This window comes from Pelodiscus sinensis, chromosome 4 (genome assembly GCF_049634645.1).
Source record: "Pelodiscus sinensis isolate JC-2024 chromosome 4, ASM4963464v1, whole genome shotgun sequence".
Classification (NCBI taxonomy): domain Eukaryota; kingdom Metazoa; phylum Chordata; order Testudines; family Trionychidae; genus Pelodiscus; species Pelodiscus sinensis.
The window spans coordinates 24,437,795-24,461,394 of record NC_134714.1 but is presented as its reverse complement, the minus strand read 5'-3'; the positions used below and the strand labels follow the sequence as shown (position 1 = coordinate 24,461,394).

Below are 23,600 nucleotides of genomic sequence, written 5' to 3'. Positions count from 1 at the left end.
GCTTATGCTCCTACACTTCAGTTAGTCTATAAGGTGCCACAGGACTCCTCGTCACTAAGGGGGGAAGGTTGTCTTAAGGAATGCAATTTCAGCTAAGTAAAAAACATAGCTGGAGTCGTTGTACCATAAGCTGAACTTTGGCGTTATCCTCATAGTGGGAGGTCAACTGGAGAAATGCTCCCATCAACTTCCCTTACTTATCAGGAGCACCAGGAGTTCTAGCGCTGATAGGGTGCCCTCAACATTTGATTCAGCGGGTCTTTACTAGACCTGCTAAATCGATCACCGGAAGATCAACTGCCAAAGTAACGATCTTCCCACAAGTGGCCTCTGATAAAGCTCTGAGGTAAGGGCGAGGACATTGTCTCCAGAAGGCGAAACCCTGGAGGCACCACTGACTCTGGAACAGTGGGGAAGAGACTAAGAGGGACATTAGTAGAAGGCACTGAGATGGGCCCCTGTTATATGTGTACCGCAGAAAGGGTTTGTTAATTCATTTACACAGGGTGTGACTTATCTGGAAGGTTGAATTGCCAAAGAAGGCTTTGGACTAAGGGAGTGAAGGTACATGGACTTGGCCAGAGGGAACCCCCATTACAGCCAATAAGAAGGGGAAGTGAATGGACATGAAAAGGCTGTTTGGAGTTTGCTTAAGAATTTCTGAGGGAGAAATTATTACTAGGGCACTGCAAGGGTACTTCTGGGAGGCAACTGTCCCCAATACTGTATTAATAGCAATCTTTTCATATAATTGTAAAAAACAAATATTTTTGTTGTAATTCTGTTTTAAAATTGCTAGCTGTTTTGCTTTATCATTTATACTGTATCTGAATATACCCAAATACTACTTTTTGTATTTTTTTTCTTTTTTTCCTTATGTAAATCAGAAAAATAAACATTTTTTAATGGGAAATATGAAGTACTTTGATTGCATTTCACTTCGGTTTGTGTGTGCCCACACACTCATTACGCATTCTACTTCAGGAGTATATGTACTCAATTGAACAGAGTTAGAGACTTTTCCCTAGGTGGTGCCCATTGAGGCTGTGCATGTGTCCTCTGCTGCCTTGCATTGCTGCATAATGGTATAAAGCAGTGGTTCCCAGCCTTTTCAAGCATATGTACCCCTTTTCAATCTATTAAAATTTCAAGGACCCCCTCCTCCAGCCCCCAGAAGAGAAAAGAAAAGATTGAGCCCATCTTGGTGGGCCCTATCCTTACTTTTAAACTTTCCACAGACCACCTCAGTACCATCACAGACCACCAGGGTCCATGGATCACAGATTAGGAACCACTGGATGGTGTTGCCCTAGTCCAGTTACTACTTACTACCTATGACTGGTAGTGGGAACCTGTCAGCTTGCTCCTGTGAGTTTCTTTGCTTACAGGGAATTTATCTTATCTTTCAGTGAATAGCTGATTCTCATTAGTTAGTTCTTTATATTCTTGTACATTTAGTCTTATTGTTTTATTGGTATTAAAATAATTATTAATTAATAACTAATAATAAATAACATAACTATGTTATAGTTGGTATCACAGAGACTTGGTGGAATAATACACACGATTAGAATATTGTTATAGAAGGGTACAGTTTGCTCAGGAAGGATAGTCAGGGAAAAAGGGAGGAGATGTTGTCTTACATATTCAAAATTATAATACATTTGGACTGAGGTGGAGATGGACATAGAAAACAGACTTGTTGAGAGTCTCTGGGTTAGGTTAAAAGGGGTAAAAAATAAGTAGGTATCTATTACAGACCACCTACACAGGCAGAAGTGGATGAGGCTTTTTTTAAACAACTAAGAAAATCATCCAAAGCACAGGATTTGGTGGTGATGGGGGACTTCAACTAACCAGACTTATGTTAGGAAACTAATACAGCAGGGAACAGATTATCCAAATAAATTCTTGGACTCTATTGGAGACAATTTTTAATTTTAGAAAGTTGAGAAAGCTACTACGAAGGAAGCTGTTCTTGATTTGATTTTGTAGCCTGGGAAGGAGTTTAATAAAATTTGGATGGGTAAGGCTCGCCAGTCTGATCAGAAAAAGATCTAGGGTCGTCCTTTATCCCAGGTCACAGTTTAGCGGAACCACAAGGTTCCCTCTCTGGAGGGTCGACAGGTGATGGACAACAACCACACCTTAACTCAGGGAATGAAATAGAAAACAGCTTTATTGCTAAAGGAACCACCAAAATTCTTATCACAACAAAAACAGCGGCAAGAGCACAAATCACTTGAATTCTTTCTCAAGATGTCATTAACACAATCAAATTAGAACTTATCTAAGTGTACAAAGAGTAATAATACTAATACTTACACAAGGACCCCAAGGTTGGATGGAGAAGGGTGGCTTCTCTTCCCCTAGAATATCTGGGAGCAAGTGTTAGTAGGATTCCTAAAAGCAAACTTAAGAAAATAAAGAAGCAGTTAAAAAAAGAAGTAAATATAAGTATACAGTTTCTCTGACCTGGCAAGATAACACTCCAGTCCAGTGTTATCAGCAATGCTGGTCCAGCAGCCCCGATCTCTCAAATTCCTAGGCCTAAATACCCCTTTTGGCACCAAAGTGTTCCAGATTTACCACCCCTTTTCCATAACTGGGCCTAACACTCCAAGATTTCTGAGGGTACCATCTTTGATTGGGAGAAATCTTCGGGTATAGATAGAAAGTATGGCAGAAGACTACCTTGGATCAAGCAGGAGCTCTTATATGATCTAAAAATCAAAAAGGAGTCATATAAAAAGTGGAAACTAGGTCAAATTACAAAGAATGAATATAAGCAAACTCAGGTGTGTAAGGACAAGATTAGAAAAGTAAAGGCACAAAGCAAGCTAAATCTAGCTAGAGGCATAAAGGGTAACAAAAAGATGTTCTGCGAGTATATTAGGATCAAGAAGAAGACCAAAGACAGGGTAGGCCCATTGGTCAGTGAAGAGGGAAGAACAATAACAGGAAACTTGGAAGTGGTAGAGGTGCTTAATGACTTCCTTATTTCAGTTTTTGTCAAGAAGATGGATGGTGACAGGATACCTAACATAGTGAATTCTAGTGGAAATGGAGTAGGTTTAGAAGTTTAAAAAGACCGCGTTAAAAATCACTTCGGAAAGTTAGATGTCTGCATGTCACCAGAGCCTGATGAAATGCATCCTAGAATATTCAAGGAGCTGATAGAGGAGGTATCTGAGCCTTTAGCTATCATCTTTGAAAAGTCATGTAAGTCCAGAGAGCTTCCAGAAGACTGGAAAAGGGCAAATATAGTGCCCATCTCTAAAAAGGGAAATAAGAACAACCTAGGAAACTATAGACCAGTCAGTTTGACTTCTGTGCCAGGGAAGGTAATGGAGCAAATAATTAAGGAATTCATCTGCAAACATCTGGAAGATAATGAGGTGTAGGTAACTGTTTGTAAAGAACAAATCATGTCAAACTAATCTGATAGCTTTCTTTGAGAGGATAACGAGTCTTGTGGATTAGGGAGATGCGGTGGACTTTGTATACTTTAGTAAGGGATTTGAAAGTCTTGCATGATTTTATCAATAAATTAGGGAAATGCAACCTAGATGGGGCAACTATAAGGTGGGTGCATAACTGGCTGGATAACCATTCCCAGAGAATAATTATTTATAGGGATGTGAAGGACTAGTCGACTAGTTACTCCCTGGCCCCCCACTGCCTTTATCAGAAAAAGGCAGCAAAGGGGGGAATAGGTGGGGGTACTTCAAAGTGTCAGTGCCACTTGGAGCCCAGGGTCAGACCCCGGGCTCCATGTAATGCTGCTACTTTGAAACGCTGTGTGCAGCCCGAGGCCAGCTGGGGTGTCCCAGGATGCATGTGGCGTTTCAAAGTGGCATCACCACATGGAGCCCAGGATCAGCTGGGGACTCCACTGCTGACCCTGGGTTTCGTGCAGCACTGCCACTTTGAAATGCTGCGAGGAGCTTGATGTGATGTGATTGTGATGTGATGCTTTCGTCTTTGAAGTGTAACAACAGCCCTTGGTCTGTTGCTACACTTCAAAGGCAGAGGCGCCCTATCGACTAATTGAATAGTCAATGCAAAATGCATCCACTATTCGATTAGTCAGTAAGTTGATATTTAATATCCTTAGTTATTAATGGTCCACAATCATGCTGGAAGGGCATAACAAGTGGGATTCTGCAGGAGTCTGTTTTGGGACTGGTTCTGTTTAATATCTTCATCAGTGATTTAGATGTTGGCATAGAGAGTATGATTATTAACTTTGCAGATGATACGAAGCTGGGAGGGGTTCCAAGTGCTTTGGAGGATAAGGGCAAAATTCAAAATGATCTGGACAAACTAGAGAAATGGTCTGAGGTAAACAGAATTAAGTTTAATAAGGACAAATGTAAAATACTCCACTTAGGGAGGAACTATCAGTTTCACACATACAGAATGAGAAGTGATTGTCTAGGAAGGAGTTGAAAGGGATTAGTGGTAAGAGTGGACCATAAGTTAAACATGAGTAAACAGTGTGTCACTGTTGGGAAAAAAGAAAAAGCAAACATGATTCTGGGATGCATTAATAGGAGTGTGGTGAACAAGACATGAGACTACTCTGCACTGATTAGGCATCAATTGGAGAGTTGTGTCCAGTTCTGGGCTTCACATTTCAAGAAAGATGTGGAGAAATTGGAGAAGGTCCAGAGAGGGGCAACAAAAATTATTAAAGTTTTAGAAAACATGACTTATGAGGGAAGGCTGAAAGACTTGGGCTTGTTTAGTTTAGAAAATAGAAGACTGAGAGGGGACATGATAGCGGTTTTCAAGTATTTAAAAGAGTGCTACAAGGAAGAGGTAGATATATTGTTCTCCTTGGCCTCTGAGGATAGGACAAGAAGCAATGGGTTTAAATTGCAGCAAGGGAGGTTTAGGTTGGACATTAGGGAAAAACTTCCTAACTGTCAGAGTGGTGAAACTTAGGGGGTTGCGGAATCCCCATCTGTGGCGGTGCGTCGGGGTTCCCCCCACCTCCTGCACCCCCGTAATGGCATGAACAGACTCCACCAGCCGGTAGATTAGAGGGAGTTTATTGCTTTTCCAGGATACAGCATAGCATAGATGCAATCCGGTTACAGGGCCAGGCCTAGGATGCCTCAGCCCCCCTTGAGATGGGGGAGACTGGGCCCTTAAATCCCAGGCCCCTTGCTTAGGCTGCCTCCTCCATGATTCCAGGCAGAAACTAAAACGTCCCTTCCAGCCCTGCCCCCCAGCCAGGGGCTGGCCTCGCCCTCTTTCCTTTGTCTCTCTCCCTGGGAGCCTACTGGTCGGACAGGTTGGGAGCCCCTTGCATAATGAGTCATCCCCTGTCCTGCTGGGCCGTGCTACAAATAGCCACCAGTGGAGGTCAACCACAGCCCACTGCCCAGCATAGCAACCAGCAAGGTACCAACACTACATCACACCATCACTGAAGATATTTAAAAGCAAGTTAGATAGATTCTTGTCAGGTATGATCTAGACAGTGCTTGGTCCTGCCATACGGGCAAGGGACTGGACTTGATGACCTCTTGAGGTCCCTTCCAGTTCTAGGATTCAGTGATTCTATGATTGATGTTTGGTTCCCTTTTGTAGTGGAGTGCTGACTCTGGATAAAGAGGAACACTAGTCTGGAGTTTAAGCCTTGTGCTGGCTTCAGAAGGTCTATGACAGTGAGTGACCCTCATTCCATCTACCTAAAATTTCTAAACAAACATCATATTAGGGATGCTGCCAAATTTTCAGGGACTGTAAGCTGTGAAAGGGGAAAGAGGTGAGACTGAACCACATCCGTAGTGAGGCTACCCATATGAGCCTTCCTGCTTGGGAGAACACCAACTGCTTCAGTGCGGAGTGCTCCTCTGACATGGTGTTGGAAAACTGGCACTGATCTCCTTCCCCAGTGCTGAGGAAGAAGGCTAAGAGGTAGGATTCCTTGGACTTGGGTGTGCTAAATGATTGAGATCCTTGTTGCTATACACTGGGAAACAGGGGAAGGTGTCTGCTGGCAAAAGATGCTCACTGATACCAACCACATCTGGGGTTGTTAACTGTAATGCAAGTTCCAAGGCCACTTAGATTGACGCACCTCATGATTCCAACTCTTTCTGTGAAACATGAAAGGACCTTGGTACCAACAATACTGGAGGCATATGTGGCAGCACATGACGTACTCTCACTTTAGATGTGGACTCTGAAGCTTACCGGAGACAGCTCACTTTGTGCCATTGTATCCTGAGGACTTGGCTACAAACTTGTCTGAGGCTAGTGGTTTTGTTACTGTGGGTGGATAAAGCAACATACTGTCTGATGTTTCTCGACCAGTGCCATCTAGAAGGGGTAAAACTACCCTGATATCCCTCAAATCGGTATGTACAGAGCACCAACCACACTTTAATCTTGGTATTGCCTGGTGTGACATCACCATGGTTAGCTGACTCAGTATCCTCCGCAGAGCCTGAGGCAGTCTCGTATCCCTTTGGCTCCTCAAACAGACAATGGCACTCTCCTTTTCCTTCATTAAAATAATTTTGTTGGCGATGTCCACCAGAGCTACATAGACGCTCCAGAGAAAGAGAACATTAAATCAGTCGTAGCTGGAGTCATATGCCATGTCCTCATGGCTCTAATTAATTCTGCTTCCAAATCCTCCCCAGTTCCTGTATTTTTAAAATCCGCTACCGAGTGTCGTGAGGAGGTCCAGGAGGATGCAGTCACTGAGCAAAACTCTCAAACTTTGCAACATCTACCCACTCTACTGCAGGATAATCAGTCTCAGCCTCCTTTGTATTTGGCCTTGTAATTGCCTGATGAGACTGTAGCACCACAAGAGCCTTCACTGGTCCAAGATAACTACAGGGCTTACTAAGACATTTTCATACAAGCAGGAAACTATCATAATACTCTTTTTGAGGTGGTTCAGGAGAGTTTGGTTAGTCTCAGAAACACTCTGGCTGTGTCTAGACTGCATCCCTTTTCCGTAAAAGGGATGCAAATTAGACACATCGCAATTGCAAATGAAGCCGGGATTTAAATCCCCCCCGCTTCATTTGCATAAACATGGCTGCCGCTTTTTTCCGGCTCGGGGCTTTGCCGGAAAAAAGCGCAAGTCTAGACGGGGATCTTTCGGAAAATAAAGCCTTTTCTGAAAGATCCCTTATTCCTTATTTAAATCCCCGCTTCATTTGCAATTGCGATGTGTCTAATTTGCATCCCTTTTATGGAAAAGGGATGCAGTCTAGACACAGCCTCTCTGTTTTCAACAGGGCCAGCTAAAGTGTCTGTCCGTATCAAGGAGAACTTCCTGGAGTCTGGAAGATCCTTGTTGCAAATGTTATCTTCTCTTCAAGAGAACCAAGAGAAAATAGCACACGCCTTTTCAAAGCTATGAGCATATTTATACCCATTCATCACCAAGTTTCTTGGTTGTATGAGCAGAAGTGAAAGAGCACGTATGGGATGGTCTTCTTTTACCTCAAGGACAAGTATGTAAAGAGACTAGACCTTAGATTTACTGCACAACTGGCCTACAATTTCATATCTGTAATCAGCAAGCATTGCTGGCTAGGTATGACTTCTACCTTTGGGACAATGTAGTTTTCAGAGATGTTGCAAGAGGATGCCAGGCTGGAGTTTGAGGCCCTCTTAGCAGAGGGCAAACTGTTGGTTAGGACCTTTTTCCAAGCTTTTTTAGATGGGGACAGATTAAGCAGCCAGAGCTTGGCAAAGGCAAGTCTGGGACAGTTTTCTATATAATTGTAAAGAAATGTGAAGATCAATTGCAAATTTAGAGACTAAGGGCCAGTCCTTCAAGCACTTATATGTATTTTTTAAAATTTTAAATCAATGAGACTACTTCTGTATATCGTTACTTATGTGCATAAATGCCTGCAGTATTGTGCCAATATTGCAGCCTTTTACAATGATCTCAGAAAACCAAAAATGTGCATCAGCAATATTTGAGACATTTCAATTAATTGAAAGATGGTATTTTTATTAGATACATGTATATGCAAAACAGCTCCTTGGACTTTTGATTTTTTGGGTACTGCTAATATTAGCATGGTCTTTATGAAAGCAGGAGGTTATGAGATATGGGGATAAATTGATTACATGGATACAGAATACAGCACATGAGTTGTAGTTGTTTAAAAGAATGGATGTTTTCACAAGAATGAGTTTTGAATGTAAAATGTTTAGGGGGCTGAATTTTTCTCGGAAGCCTTTGTTTCTCACACCTACTCAAAACATTCCTTTTTATTCTGAAGAAATAAAATTGTTTCCAGATATCACAGATATATTCTGTAATTCTTGATATCACATTGAGATTACATTGTTTTCATTCCATTTTGTTTAGATGACAGTGCCTCTGCTGCAAGCAGTATGGAGGTAACAGACCGCATTGCTTCTCTGGAGCAGCGTGTCCAGATGCAGGAAGATGACATCCAGCTGCTCAAGTCTGCTCTGGCTGATGTGGTTAGACGTTTGAATATTACAGAGGAACAGCAGGCCATGCAGAACAAGAAAGGACCTACCAAAGGTTTGCATTTCAAATATATGAAACCAATGTATTTAAAATTAGTCATTTATATATTAAAGTTTATTATTCATGAACAAAAAAATTAAATTTAGAACCAAAATTCATAGCTAACTATATAGAATACATAAAAATCAAAAATATAGCAATCTGTCAGAAGCTCACACAACCTATCAAATCATTTGCATTTTCTTACCATTTTAATTCTCATTTGTATTTTCCCACAATTCCTATTTGCTGCCTTTTATTCAAAATTAGATCAGAAACTCCAAGGAGTGGGTCATCGTCTGTAGACTGAAACCCCTATTTTGTTTTGGTAATACAGATGAGACTAATCAGCCAATAAAGGTGGCTAAGCTGTCTTTGAGTATCTTGTACTAACCTAGCTTGATTTATGTTGTGGAGAATGTCACTTTATACAAAAGTAATACAGTACAAAACTTAAGTTGAGCATCCAGCATTACATAGATAGCTAAGGCTTCACTGATTAGGGGTCCTATAAAGGTAGCCTTCTAGTCAGGCAGTGGCACAGATAGCTACAGCGGCACAGGAGCCAAGCAAACAGAGCTGTAAACAGGGGAGTTTGAGTGGGAGTTTGTAAAGGGAATTTGGATTGTAGGACTTGTTTGGAGTTTGTTTTTGCTGTGGAGGGGGTGTTTTGGTTTGTTTTTGTGTTCACCGGACTAATAGGATTTTGGTGAGAAAGTAGATAAAACATAGAGGCATTAGTGGCCATGGCCCAAGTAGTAGAGAACACAAGGAAGATGATTGGATGTGGTAGCTGTGGTATGTACATGATTCTGGAGGGGGTACCTGAAAGGAGTTTTGTTTGCATGAAGTGCCGCCTGATAGAGCTGATGGAAGAAAAGATCCGAGGACTGGAGATGCAGGTGGAAACTCTGGTCGAGTTTAGAAGGGGGTTTGAGCAGATGATGGGGCAAAGGCATGACGTGGCTAAAGGGGAAAGCTTAGATATGCAGATGGAAGCAGGATCAAGGGTCTCAGAGGGGGGACTGCTGGGCGAAGAAAATGGACAGTGGAAGCATGTGACTCAGAGGACCAGGCAGAGGAAAAGATGGGTCAGTGAAGGAAAAATAGAGCTCAAGAACAGGTATGTGGAGTTGGAAAAGGAAGAAGGGATACAGCAGGTAGATAATGAAGATGGAAGGGTAAGGAAGAAGAGAAGAATGGCTAGTCCCATAGATAAAGGGGAAGACTTAATGGAGACAACACCAATAATGAGCATTAGGATTACAAGGGAAAATAGGAATGGTAAGGACTTGCAGCCAGAGGAAGCTAGAGATAGACCAGAGAATTTCACTGTCACTAGGAAAAGGCAGGTCTATGTGATTCGGGACTCCTTATTGAGAAGAATAGATAGGCCTGTAACCAGAGCTGATCCAGAGAATAGAAGGGTGTGCTGTCTGCCAGGTGCTAAGATACGAGATGTGGAACTGAGGTTGAAGAGAATTATTAAAGGAGCAGGAAGGAATCCATTGATCATCCTTCATGTAGGAACAAATGATACGGCTAGATTCTCGCTGGAACGAATTAAGGGAGACTATGCTAGGCTGGGGAGGATGCTCAAGGAAATTGAGGCTCAGGTGATCTTTAGTGGAATTCTGCCTGTTCCTAGAGAAGGGCAACAAAGATGTGACAGGATTATGATGATCAATAGATGGCTTAGGCAGTGGTGCTATAAGGAGGGCTTTGGAATGTATGGTCACTGGGAGGCATTTATGGACAGAGGACTGTTCTCTAGAGATGGACTTCACCTAAGTAGGGAGGGAAATAGACTTCTAGGATGGAGGCTGGCTCAACTTATTAAGAGAGCTTTAAACTAGGAATTTGGGGGAAATGGTTGGGAGATGCCAAGGTAATCTCTACGCCAGATTTTAACACTGAGAGGAAGGAAACGAAGTAAGAAAAGATATAGCTGGGGGTAGGAGAATGAACATGAGGAAGGGTGGGGTGGATACTAGTCTAATAGGTCATATTGGAGGTATAACATCTGTGCCAAATTGGGTAAAGAATGTGAATGAGGCCAAAAAGCAAAAATTAAGATGTTTGTGCACCAATGCGAGGAGCCTAGGTAACAAAAAGGAGGAACTAGAGCTATTGGTCCAGGAAGTGAAACCAGATATTCTTCTTCGAGTGATGTCCCCGTGGGTGCTCCACTACAGGTGTCGGGCTCGTCCCGGCGCCGCAAACCGGAAACTTCTTCGTAGCAGTAGCCCCCTCCGGAGGACCGCGCGTGCGCAGTGTGTCCCGCGGCGTTCGCGCCTTTTCTGCGTCGCGCGGTCCGACCCGCCAGTTCCTCCTAACCGTCCACGGCCGCAGACGGATCTGGAACACGCTCCTCTCCTGAGGAGAAATCGTTTAGTCAAAAAAAAAATCAGATATATGTTCAGTTGTTTTCCCAGTTAGCCCCTTCCCAACGTAGTGTTAGTCAGTGTTATATCGTTAGTTAGTTAGATTGGTTAATTGTTAAAAAAAAAAAAAAAAAAAAAAAAAACCCTGTTACTTCAACCCCCTGTTTTAATCCCGGGGGTTACACCCGCACAGCGAACCATGCCCGGTTCTCCCGGGTTCAAGAAGTGCGCATCATGCGGCGAGGCTATGCCGGTGTCGGATGGCCACTCCCGCTGCATTCGCTGCCTAGGGGAGGGCCATATCCCTCAGAAGTGTGGCCATTGCGCCAAGCTAACGGCGCGCACGAGGCGTGACAGAGAGATGCGCCTTAAAATGCTCCTCTTCAACAAGGCTCTTCAGCCGCCGACGTCAACAGAGCGAGAGACCGAGGGTACGCACAAGACCAAAGAAAAGGCCTCCGCTTCGTCCAGGAGCCTAAGTGCGGCAGACTCGAGAGCCGCGTCGGGCCACCCACAGGCGATGGAAAAGCCTTCCAAAGCCCGTAGCACATCGGCGCCGAGCCCCGCACTCTCTGTGGCATCGGCCCCGCCAACCCGTCCGGAGTCGGCACCATCATCAGCGGCACCGAGCCTCCGAGCGGCACCGCAGCCGGATTCGGTGCGGTCCTCGGCACCGAGGCAATCGGCACCGTCGGCGCATGACCGTGCCCCGAATAAGACGGCACCGGTGGCCGGCCCGGCACCGAAGCCTAAACAGGCACCGAAGCCTAAGCCGCAACAACCTAAGGCACCGGACACGGCACCGAGGAAACACTCGGCACCCAGATCCCATCCAAAGCCTAGCGACGCAGCCACTCCTCATCCTCAGGGCGCGTCGGCACCGCACCGCACCGACCGATCGCTGGAAGTGGAGCAGCCGTCTCAGTCTCCCGTTTCGGCACCGGATCCGACGACCTTACACCCTCAGGTGTCGGGACAAGAAGTGCTTCCGCCTTCCTCGCCTCCTGCGCCTCAATCACCATGCCTTCCAGGGGAAATCTCTGATGGGGCCTCACTTATCTCGATCCCAGATAGCCCGGTCCCCCATACTTCTAGAGCGGTACCGACGAAGGCACAGAGGAAAACACACCACCCTCGTACCCCTTCTCCAGGTTCGGACAGGGCAGCCTTCTCGCCTGGACCTTCGATTTCACCTCAAAGACGGCGGAGCCACTATCACGAGTACTCTCCTGCACGCCGCTACTATAGATCCCCGAGAAGGTCCATCACACCGCCTCACTATCACCGATCATACTACTCCAGATCGCCGTACCGTTACTCGTACCGCTCTCGTTCCCCTCGATCACCTACCCGCTCCCGCTATTATCGTCATAGGAGCACTCTGTCCTATTCTCCACAATACTCTCATCGTGCGTCTCGTCACCGCTCACCGCATTCGGAGCGTTCACGATCAATATCGAGGCGCTCACCCTTGTCTCCGAGCCGACAGCAAATATATTCGCCAACGACCCAAGGCTCTATTCCACCGGCTCAACGCCCACCAGCGCCTACGGGAGATGCGTCCACGACTTCGGTCCCACAGGACGATACCACTCAGTCACCAGTGGCGGAACACCAGTCAGTGGCCTCCCCGACAGATGTCGCTTCCTCTTCTCCTGATGATGCGGTGTTTAACGACGAACCCCCTCTAGCAGATGATTATAAGCAGTTCCATGAGCTTTTTACACGGGTAGCGGATTCACAAAACTTACGCACCTCGGGGGCGCCTCCAAAACACCATCCGCTGCTCAGAAATTTACAACATTCTAGTAAATCCAAGCTAGCTCTTCCTTTCGATGCCGCGATATTGGAGGTAGCCAATGACATCTGGCAAACTCCGGCGTCTATGCCTCCTACCAACAAACGCACGGACAGGAAATATTTTATCGACGCCAAGGATGCAGAGTTTCTCTTTACCCATCCTGTTCCAAACTCTATCGTGGTTGACGCAGCACAGCAAAAGGCGAGATCCGCGCAGGCGAGAAATTCTATCGCGGACAAAGAGGCCAAACGCTTGGATTTGCTAGGCAGAAAGGTCTATTCATCTGCTACGGCCACATTGAGGATGGCAAACTACTCTGCCCATCTTGCCAACCACGACTTCGACAACTATTCGAAGTTAGTGCCGCTCATACAGCATCTCCCACATTCCCAAAGGGAGGTACTGAAGGCCATAGTACAAGAGGGGTACACAGTGGCCCGTAATGCGCTCCAGATATCCCTCGATATCGCGGACTCGGCCTCCCGCACTACCGCAACGTCCATCGTCATGCGACGAGACTCTTGGCTCCACCTGGCTTCCGTGCCAAAGGATCTACACCCTAAGGTGGAGGACCTCCCATTTGACCGAGCATCCCTGTTCGCTCAAAACACAGACCAAGTGTTCCACTCAGGAAAAGACTCTAGAAATACGTTAAGAACTCTAGGGATGTACACCCCGCCCTTCAGGCGCAGGAGAGCCTGGCCATATAACAGGCAGAGGCCGCCTCCTTCTTCGGCTTCCTACTATACCAACCAACGATTTAGGCCATATGACCAGCATAGACAGAGGCAGCGCCCCCAACGTCGCCGCCAGCAACCTAACAAGGCCAACAACCAGCAACAATCTAGACAGCAAGTTTGACATACTGATCGAGAGTCTGCGAGCCATCCCTCAACTAGAACCCAACGCGAGAGTAACCAAACTCTTCAACCGCCGTCTGTATCCATACTCCCTTCGTTGGTTTGCCATCACCACAGACCGCTGGGTCAGGGAGATTGTAACCTCAGGACTCACCATTCCGTTCTCCACCTTGCCTCCCACCAACCCTCCCTCCCCACTCCTTTTCAGGGACCCCTCCCACGAAAATCTGTTACGACAGGAAGTAGTACACCTACTTACCATAGGTGCGGTGGAAATAGTTCCTCCCGAATTCCATCGCAGGGGGTTCTATTCCCGATACTTCCTCACAGAGAAAAAGTCGGGGGGATGGAGGCCGATACTGGATCTTCGCGGTCTCAACCGCTACCTGCGAAGATACAGATTCAAGATGGTTACTCTGGGTTCCATCATTCCAACACTACAAAAGGGGGATTGGTTCGCGTCTCTCGACCTGCAGGACGCATACTTCCACATTCCTATCCATCCAGCTCACAGGAGGTTTCTGCGATTCACCGTCGGAGACGACCACTACCAATATGCGGTACTTCCCTTCGGCCTATCCGCAGCTCCGAGAGTATTTTCAAAGACCATGGCAGTCATAGCGGCATACCTCCGTCGAGCGGGGATCACCATCTTCCCTTATCTCGACAACTACCTCCTCTCAGCACCTTCGAGAGAACAAGCCGAGATGGCAGTTGCCACTACAAAAGGCATCTTCGAGACCCTTGGCCTAATTATCAATCTGCCAAAATCTACTCTAACTCCGGCCCAGTCCATCGTGTTCATTGGGGCCAGACTAGACTCTACCACTGCTATGGCGTATCTGCCTACGGACAGAGCCGACACCATTCGAGACCTATCGAACGTCTTGCTCACAGCCCCCAAGGTCCCTTACCTTACCTGCCTGAAACTATTGGGCCACATGGCCTCTACCACATACGTCATAGCCCATGCTCGCCTCCGCATGCGATGTCTGCAACATTGGCTCCTCATAGCCTACAAACCGGGCATTACCAATATCAACACTTTCATAACCATCCCTGCCCGAGTCAGGAAATCGCTCGTTTGGTGGACTCTACCTGCCAATACTCTAGCAGGCGTTCCATTCCGGATCCAGCCCCCATCCATTCAATTGACCACGGACGCGTCGCTAATAGGCTGGGGGGCGCATATGTTGCACTACCGGATTCAGGGACTGTGGTCCCATCAGGAATCCCTACTCCATATAAACTTCCTGGAGCTCAGGGCAGTCTTCAACGCATGCCGCCACTTTGTACAACATATACAGGGGACCACCATACAAGTCCTTACCGACAACATATGCACGGTTTACTACATCAACCGGCAAGGCGGGGCCCGGTCCAGGACTTTGTGTGCGGAAGCAGTGCGCCTGTGGAACTGGGCGATCCGCCACAGGATCGCGCTCGTAGCTTCCTATCTCCCCGGCAAAACCAATATAATTGCGGACACGCTCAGCAGATCATTCCACTCCCAACACGAATGGGAGCTCCTTCACTCTGTAGCCCTCGATCTGTTTCGGGCATGGGGTTACCCAGAGATCGACCTCTTTGCCACTCGCGACAACAGGAAGTGCCGCTCTTACTGTTCGAGAGCGGGGATAGACAACCAATCCTTGGGGGATGCCTTCCTTCTCAATTGGGGGGCGTACCATCTCCTCTACGCTTTTCCCCCAATCCCGCTGATACCGCGGGTAATACAGAAAATACTATCAGACTCGGCGACAGTAATCCTCGTGGCTCCCTTCTGGCCGCGCCAGACTTGGCTCACGCAACTCATGCAGATGTCGGTGTCCAGACCTCAACGTCTTCCAAGGATCAACAACTTGATCTCACAACAAAACGGCAACTTTCTCCACCCGGATGTCGACCGCTTGCACCTGACAGCTTGGCTCCTAACTGGCTCCAGGGCCTAGAGTTAACCTGCTCCCAAGCAGTCATGGATGTACTCGTGCAAAGCAGACGACACAGCACCCAACGATCGTACATCTATAAGTGGCGTCGCTTCTCAGCCTGGTGCCGGCCACAAGCCATTAACCCCCTAAATGTGCAGATCCAGCGTATTCTGGACTACGTCCTGCATTTACACTCCCAAGGATTGGCCGCTGCTTCGCTAAAAGTACACTTGGCAGCTATTTCGGCTTTTCACGCTCCCATAGAGAGCTTTTCCGTTTTCTCTCATCCACTTACGAAGAAATTTCTCAGGGGAATTTCCAATATTTGTCCACCACACAAGCCTATCCCGCAGCCATGGGACCTTGGCCTTGTACTGGACACCCTTACCCGCCCACCATTTGAACCACTTGCGACTTGTGAGTTACAAATTCTCACGATAAAGGTTACCTTTCTCCTGGCAATAGCCTCAGCTCGGCGAGTTTCAGAGCTTGCAGCACTCTCAGCGGACCCGCCATGCACAATGTTCACTCAGCAGGGAGTCTCACTGAGATGTCACCCATCCTTCTTGCCAAAAGTCAACTCGTCCTTTCATGTCAATGAACCTATAATCTTCCCTACTTTCTACCCCAAACCACATGCTACACCGGAGGAAGCCCGCTGGCACACTCTGGACATTAGAAGGGCATTGGCATTTTACCTTGACAGAACACGTCCATTCCGGAAGTCTCCGCGTTTGCTATTATCACTTGCTGATCGCTCTAAAGGTCATCAGCTGTCGTCCCAACGTATTTCCAAACATATAGTTAACTGCATCACCCGTTGCTACACTCTCAGGGGGAAATCTCTGCCCTGTTCGCTAACAGCGCATTCAACCAGAAGTATGGCTGCCTCCACGGCTTTTATGAAAAATGTATCTCTTACAGACATATGCAGGGCAGCGACATGGTCGTCCGCATCCACCTTCGCTAGACACTATGCCCTTGACCGTCTCAAGGTCGCTGACACAGCAGTCGCTCAAGCAGTCCTTTCGTCCGTGCACAAGTAAATCCGAAGCACAATCAGTGCGAGGGTGACTGCTTCATACTCACCTGTAGTGGAGCACCCACGGGGACATCACTCGAAGAAGAAGAAAAGGTTACTCACCTTGTGCAGTAACTTCTGTTCTTCGAGATGTGTGTCCCCGTGGGTGCTCCACGACCCGCCCTCCTCCCTGCTTCGGAGATCTCTCTTGTATCTTGCAGATGTTCCGGCTAGGAGGAACTGGCGGGTCGGACCGCGCGACGCAGAAAAGGCGCGAACGCCGCGGGACACACTGCGCACGCGCGGTCCTCCGGAGGGGGCTACTGCTACGAAGAAGTTTCCGGTTTGCGGCGCCGGGACGAGCCCGACACCTGTAGTGGAGCACCCACGGGGACACACATCTCGAAGAACAGAAGTTACTGCACAAGGTGAGTAACCTTTTCTTATAGGAATAACAGAAACATGGTGGAATACTAGGCATGACTGGAGTACAGGTATTGAAGGGTATGTGCTGTTTAGGAAAGACAGAAATAAGGGTAAAGGTGGTGGAGTCGCATTGTATATCAAAGATGAGGTAGATTGTAAAGAAATAAAAAGTGATGGAATGGAGAAGACAGAGTCCGTTTGGGTAAAAATCACATTGGGGAAGAAAACTATCAGATCCTCCCCTGGGATAGTGCTTGGGGTGTGTTATAGACCACCAGGATCCAATTTGGATATGGATAGAGACCTCTTTAATGTTTTTAATGAAGTAAATACTCATTGAAACTGTGTAATCATGGGAGATTTCAACTTTCCAGATATAGACTGGAGAACAAGTGCTAGTAATAGTAATAGGGCTCAGATTTTCCTAGATGTGATAGCTGATGAATTCCTTCATCAAGTAGTTGCTGAACCAACAAGGGGGGATGCTATTTTAGATTTGGTTTTGGTGAGTAGCGAGGACCTCATAGATGAAATGGTTGTAGGAGACAACCTTGGCTCGAGTGATCATGAGCTAATTCAGTTTAAATTAAATGGAAGGATAAACAAAAATAAATCTGAGACTAGGGTTTTTGATTTCAAAAGGGCTAACTTTAGTAAATTAAGGAAATTCGTTAGGGAAGTTGATTGGACTAAAGAAATTATGGATCTTAAAGTGGAGGAGGCCTGGAATTATTTTAAGTTAAAGTTGCAGAAGCTGTCAGAAGCCTGTATTCCTAGAAAAGGGAAAACATTTATAGGCAGGTGTGTTAGACCAAGCTGGATGAGCAAGCATCTCAGAGAGGTGATTAAGAAAAAGCAGAAAGCATATAAGGAGTGGAAAATGGGAGGGATCAGTAAAGAAAGCTACCTTATTGAGGTTAGAGCATGTAGGGATAAAGTGAGAAAGGCTAAAAGTCAGGTAGAGTTGGACCTTGCAAAGAGAATTAAAACCAATAGTAAAAGATTTTATAGCCATATAAATAGGAAAAAAACAAAAAAAGAAGAAGTAGGACCACTAATTACTAAGGATGGAGTGGAGGTTAAGGATAATCTAGGAATGGCCCAGTATTTGAACAAATACTTTGCTTCAGTTTTTAATGAGGCTAATGAAGATCTTAGGGATAATGGTAAGTTAACAAATGGGACTGAGGATAAGGAGGTAGATATTATCATATCTGAGGTGAAAGCCAAACTTGAACAGCTTAATGGGAGTAAATCGGGGGGCCCAGATGGTCTTCATCCAAGAATATTAAAGGAACTGGCACATGAACTTGCAAGTCCATTAGTAACAATTTTTAATAAATCTCTAAACTCAGGGGTTGTACCATTTGACTGGAGAATTGCTAATATAGTTCCAATTTTTAAGAAAGGGAAAAAAAGCGACCCGGGTAACTATAGGCCTGTTAGTTTGACATCTGTAGTATGTAAGATCCTGGAAAAAATTTTGAAGGCGAAAGTAGTTAGAGACATTGAGGCTAATGGCAATTGGGACAAATTACAACATGGTTTTACAAAAGGTAGATCGTGCCAAACCAACCTGATCTCCTTTTTTGAGAAAGTAACAGATTTTTTAGATAAAGGAAATGCAGTGGATCTAATCTACCTCGACTTTAGTAAGGCATTTGATACAGTACCACATAGGGAATTATTGGTTAAATTGGAAAAGATAGGGATTAATATGAAAGTTGAGAGGTGGATAAGCAACTGGTTAAAGGGGAGACTACAGCGGGTCATACTGAAAGGTGAACTGTCAGGTTGGAGGAAGGTTACTAGCGGAGTTCCTCAGGGACCAGTTTTGGGGCCAATTTTATTTAATCTTTTTATTGCTGATCTTGGCACCAAAAGTGGAAGTATCCTAATAAAATTTGCAGATGACACAAAGTTGGGAGCTATTGCCAATTCAGAAAAGGATCGGGATATCATACAGGAAGATCTGGATGATCTTGTAAATTGGAGTGATAGCAATAGGATGAAATTTAATAGTGAGAAGTGTAAGGTTATGCATTTAGGGATTAATAACAAGAATTTTAGTTATAAGCTGGGTACACATCAGTTGGAAGTAACGGAGGAGGAGAAGGACCTTGGGAATCCTGGTTGATTATAGAATGACTATGAGCCGCCATTGTGACATGGCCGTGAAAAAGGCTAATACGATCTTGGGATGTATTAGGCGAGGTATTTCCAGTAGGGATAAGGAGGTGTTAGTGCCATTATACAAGGCATTGGTGAGACCCCATTTGGAATACTGTGTGCAGTTCTGGTCTCCCGTGTTTAAGAAGGATGAATTCAAACTGGAACAGGTACAAAGAAGGGCCACTAGGATGATCCGAGGAATGGAAAACCTGTCTTATGAAAGGAGACTTAAGGAGCTTGGCTTGTTTACTTTAACCAAAAGAAGGCTGAGAGGGGACATGATTGCACTTTTTAAATATATTAGAGGGATAAATACCAGGGAGGGAGAGGAATTATTTAAGTTTAATACCAATGTGGACACAAGAACAAATGGATATAAGCTGGCTAGTAGGAAGTTTAGACTTGAGATTAGACGAAGGTTTCTAACCATTAGAGGAGTGAAGTTCTGGAACGGCCTTCCAAGGGAAGTAGTGGGGGCAAAAGATCTATCTGGTTTCAAGATTAAACTAGATGGGTTTATGAAGGGGATGGTTTGATGAGATAACATGATCTTGGTAACTAATTGACCATTCATTATCAGTGGGAAATAGGTCAATGGAGGGATGATAGGAGTTACTATAGAGAACTTTCTGGGTGTCTGGCTGATGAGTCTTGCCCACATGCTCAGGGTTTAGCTGATCGCCATATTTGGGGTCGGGAAGGAATTTTCCTCCAGGGTAGATTGGCAGAGGCCCTGGAGGTTTTTCACCTTCCTCTGTAGCATGGGGTACAGATCACAGCTAGAGGATTCTCTGCATCTTGGGGTCTTCAAAGTATTTGAAGGCTTCAATATCTGAGATATAGGTGAGAGGATTATTCTAGGAGGGGTGGGTGAGATGTTGTGGCCTGCACTGTGCAGGGGGTCAGACTAGATGATCATAATGGTCCCTTCTGACCTTAAAGTCTAAAGTCTATAAGGCTTGCTGTAACCAGAATTACATGGTGTAAGTAGCAGTCTGATGCAGTCAGATTTGCTTACTATAAAAATGTGGTGAGTTTGTTGTCATTTGAAAGTTATTCAGTAGTGCATGATTTTTTGTTTGTTTTTTTCTCCTTTGTTTTATAATCTTGATAGAAGTAATTATGGCAAACTAGATGTATAAACCATAGATTCACAAACTAGAACTGTGAATTAGGTTCACAAACTCTTTGATACCTGAATTATGAAAGTATTTTCATGATGTGTGTGAGATACGTTCACTTAAAATTAACTTTTAAAATTTCTATTTGAAGAAAAATATGTATTTAAGGGTCTTGTAATTAAGTTACAGAGCTGAGAATCAGAGATCTGGATTTTCCTTCTGGACCTGACACAGATCTTATGTGTGACCTTGTTCCATCAGTTACTTCTTGAACCCTGATGCAGCAAAACAATTGAACACATGCTTTGGTGAATTAGGGCCTTTGTGTGTTTTAGAAGGGAAAGCTAGCAGCTCACTGTGATACTAAATTAAAGGGTTTTAAAATAGTAGTTCTTCTTTGAGTGCTTCTTTACACTCATGGGACCACATGAGAGAAAGGTAAACTCCTAGCTGAACTTTGAAGACCTGGCACTGGGGATTGCAGTGGATTGCAGATATGAGAACCACTGCAGACTGCTTACATTTTTCCATGGCATAATAGTTAACTTTCCTTGGTTTAAAGCCTAATGAATTCCAATTTTAGAGAGTGTTAGGAAACGAAACTGAAAATAAAATCAGTTATTGCTAGTGCAAGTGTTGTATGATCATTTGTGTGAGGTCTCAGTCATGTAGTTTAAAAATACATATAATGAAACTTCAGTTGCTTACCTACTTTAGTTAGGAATGCATTTACTAATGGCTTTTAAACAATTCATTAGCCAATTATATAGAATATTTACAACTCCCTGCCTTTCTTTTATGTATATTTGTTATTCTTTCCTTTTTTCAATTATTGGTTTGTTTGTAACTTTAATAGCCCTATTAATCCATAGATCTGAGTATGACTAAAAAAGCAGCTGCTGCTGAGCCTGATAAACATGTCAGTGCTGCTACCACAGGTAAGACCCTGAAGCAACAGAACTTGCAAAATAAATATGTAACAACTTAAAAACCTTAATATGAATGAGTTACTAGCAAGCTAAAAGTACTGACACGTAGTTATTTGACAGTGATAGCTGTTTAGAATAAGTGTAGTAAATAAAAACCCACCGAATATATAACTGATTAATTATAGAATTTAAAAAAGTATTAACAATTCCAGGTTACTGCTGTACTGCACACCTTTTTCACTCTCACTTTGTAGTGGATCTTTGTGCTTGTCACTTGATTGCAGGGTAAACTCCTATAGTTAATAACAGGGCAGCATTTATGACATACTGTTGAGGTAATTCTGATTCTTTCAGGTAGGAAGGTAGGTACACAATTACCTTCTCATTACAACACTCTTCAATTAGGGCTGTTAACTGATGTGCATTAATACCTGCGATTAACACAGGGAAGGATTAACACGTTAATTTTTTAACACGCTAATTGCAGGCGTTAATGCTGCACTGCCCCTTTGAAGCACTGCTCCGGCACTTCAAAGGGGTAGCGCATTAGGAGCCTGGGATCAGCTGGAGTGCTCAGCTGACCCTGGGCTCCGTGCAGCACTACCCCTTTGAAGCACCGAACCTGCGCTTCAAAGAGGCAGTGCTACACATAGCCCGGGGTCAACTAGGGACTCCAGCTGATCCCAGGGTCCCATGGTGCTGCCCTTTGGAAACACCAGGGAGGCTTTTCCAAGGGGCAGCTGCACTGAGCCTGGAGTCAGTTGAGGACTCCAGCTGATCCCGGGCTTCTGCAGCACTGCCCATTTGAAATGCCGCCACAGTGTTTCTCAAAGGGGCAGTGCATGCAATTAATTGCGCAATTAATCACTGAGGCATGCTAGCTTTGTGGCCTGGTTTTGCCACAAGGGGATGCTGAGTATCAATAGTAACTGTTAACATCATTACTGGGCTCAGTCCTGAAAAGCTCTAAGTACCCCATCCCATTGCAGTGAAGCACTTACACACAGATTCAGGAAAGCATGTATGCATGTGCTTAATATTAAGCATGTGAAGAATCCTGCTTATCTGGTCTCATCACATGTGTGAGTGCTTTGCTGTATTGCTCCAGAGTTCTCATCACAGTGCAGGAATATGCTCTAAAAAGTCTAAAGGAATGGCAGGACTAAAAATGACAGACCCATACATAGTCTGGCAAACACAAATGGAACAAATATGCCTAAATCAGCATTCAAGGAGCCTGCATACATATGATTTATTACTAGTTAACTAATGAGTTGTTTGGTTAGGGATGAAAAACATTAAGAAACAAATTAAAGTAGTCAATTGGAAGATGGCAACATTATTACCAGAAGCGACAATCAGCCACAAAGTTCAGAATTCAGGAGTCTAGCATCTCAGTACTATACTATTCCAGAAAGACTGAAAAATAAAAGGAATATGTGACATACTGTTAGAGGAAAATGAAGTTTGCAGAATTGTATCCCATCTCTGTGGTGCCTGTTTGTGGATGTAGTCACTCCTTTTCCTACTACTGCTACTTTCCAATAGTAATAATATAAAATATACAGTAATCATCAGGAATGCTTAGCCCCTCAGTTTGAGATAGTAGACACAATTTTGTGTTGCATAATTCCATTGATTTGAATGATAGTAGTTCTCTCCTGACTTTAGTGGAGTTGTAACTACAAAAAATTGATTCAGTATCTTCAGAGAAAGGAGGTGCCCAGTGGTAGCTGGACTATGACTACTTCCACAACCTTCTAGGCTTTTCCAACAATGATTGATTCCTTTGCTGGGTCTTGATATGTCTCTGTTTCAGAATTTAGCTATTCTGGTAAGGGAAAGGAGTGAAATCTCCCAGATTACACACATTTTATTTTCCTGCAAGAGCATCTGTCCCCATGGGACCAACGCTCATGAAGTCGTCTGGGCTTCCTGCACATGTGTACTTTTGGATGCAGGAGAGTGGTGCCAATTGTGTAAGTGCCCAGCAGCTGAGACTTGCTACCTGAGTAGCTTTTTCCATCATCTTAAAGATGGTTAGTTTACATTTCATATAGCATCTTCTTGGATAGATAGTTTGCAAACAGGATATATCAAATATTTACAGAAACTGTTTGATGGGATCCAAGCATAGCAACTGTTTAAAACAGTTACAAACATTTTAAAGCAAGATTTAAAATGGCAGGAGAATTTAAATAAACAGAATATAATTTTCAAAACTGGAATTTTACAAGGAGATGTAAGTTACATTTCTGGTCTCGTAGTAATAATAATAATAATCTCTTAATTATAATGTGTGGTAAAACCTGGATTTTATAGCTTCCCTGAAAGATGGTGCTTCCAAAACTAATACACGTTTTAGAATCACACTGAAGTATTGGTTTGATACTAATTTTAGAGGGAAAAGAATGCCTCTTGAATC

General features: G+C 44.6%; 1 protein-coding gene across 9 annotated transcripts in view; it reads left to right on the top strand.

Annotated features, from left to right (window-relative positions):
• Window positions 1-23,600, top strand: part of EML1 (EMAP like 1) — a 169,777-nt gene that overhangs the window by 82,075 nt on the left and 64,102 nt on the right. For 5 of the 9 annotated variants that reach the window (XM_075926585.1, XM_075926588.1, XM_075926584.1 and 2 more), the window contains 2 exons: window positions 8,363-8,545; window positions 21,119-21,184. In XM_075926585.1, the coding sequence (XP_075782700.1) occupies window positions 8,363-8,545; window positions 21,119-21,184 (249 nt within the window). The remainder of the gene's footprint in view (window positions 1-8,362; window positions 8,546-21,118; window positions 21,185-23,600) is intronic. The other 4 variants (XM_075926587.1, XM_006123775.4, XM_075926589.1 and 1 more) reach the window with 1 other exon arrangement.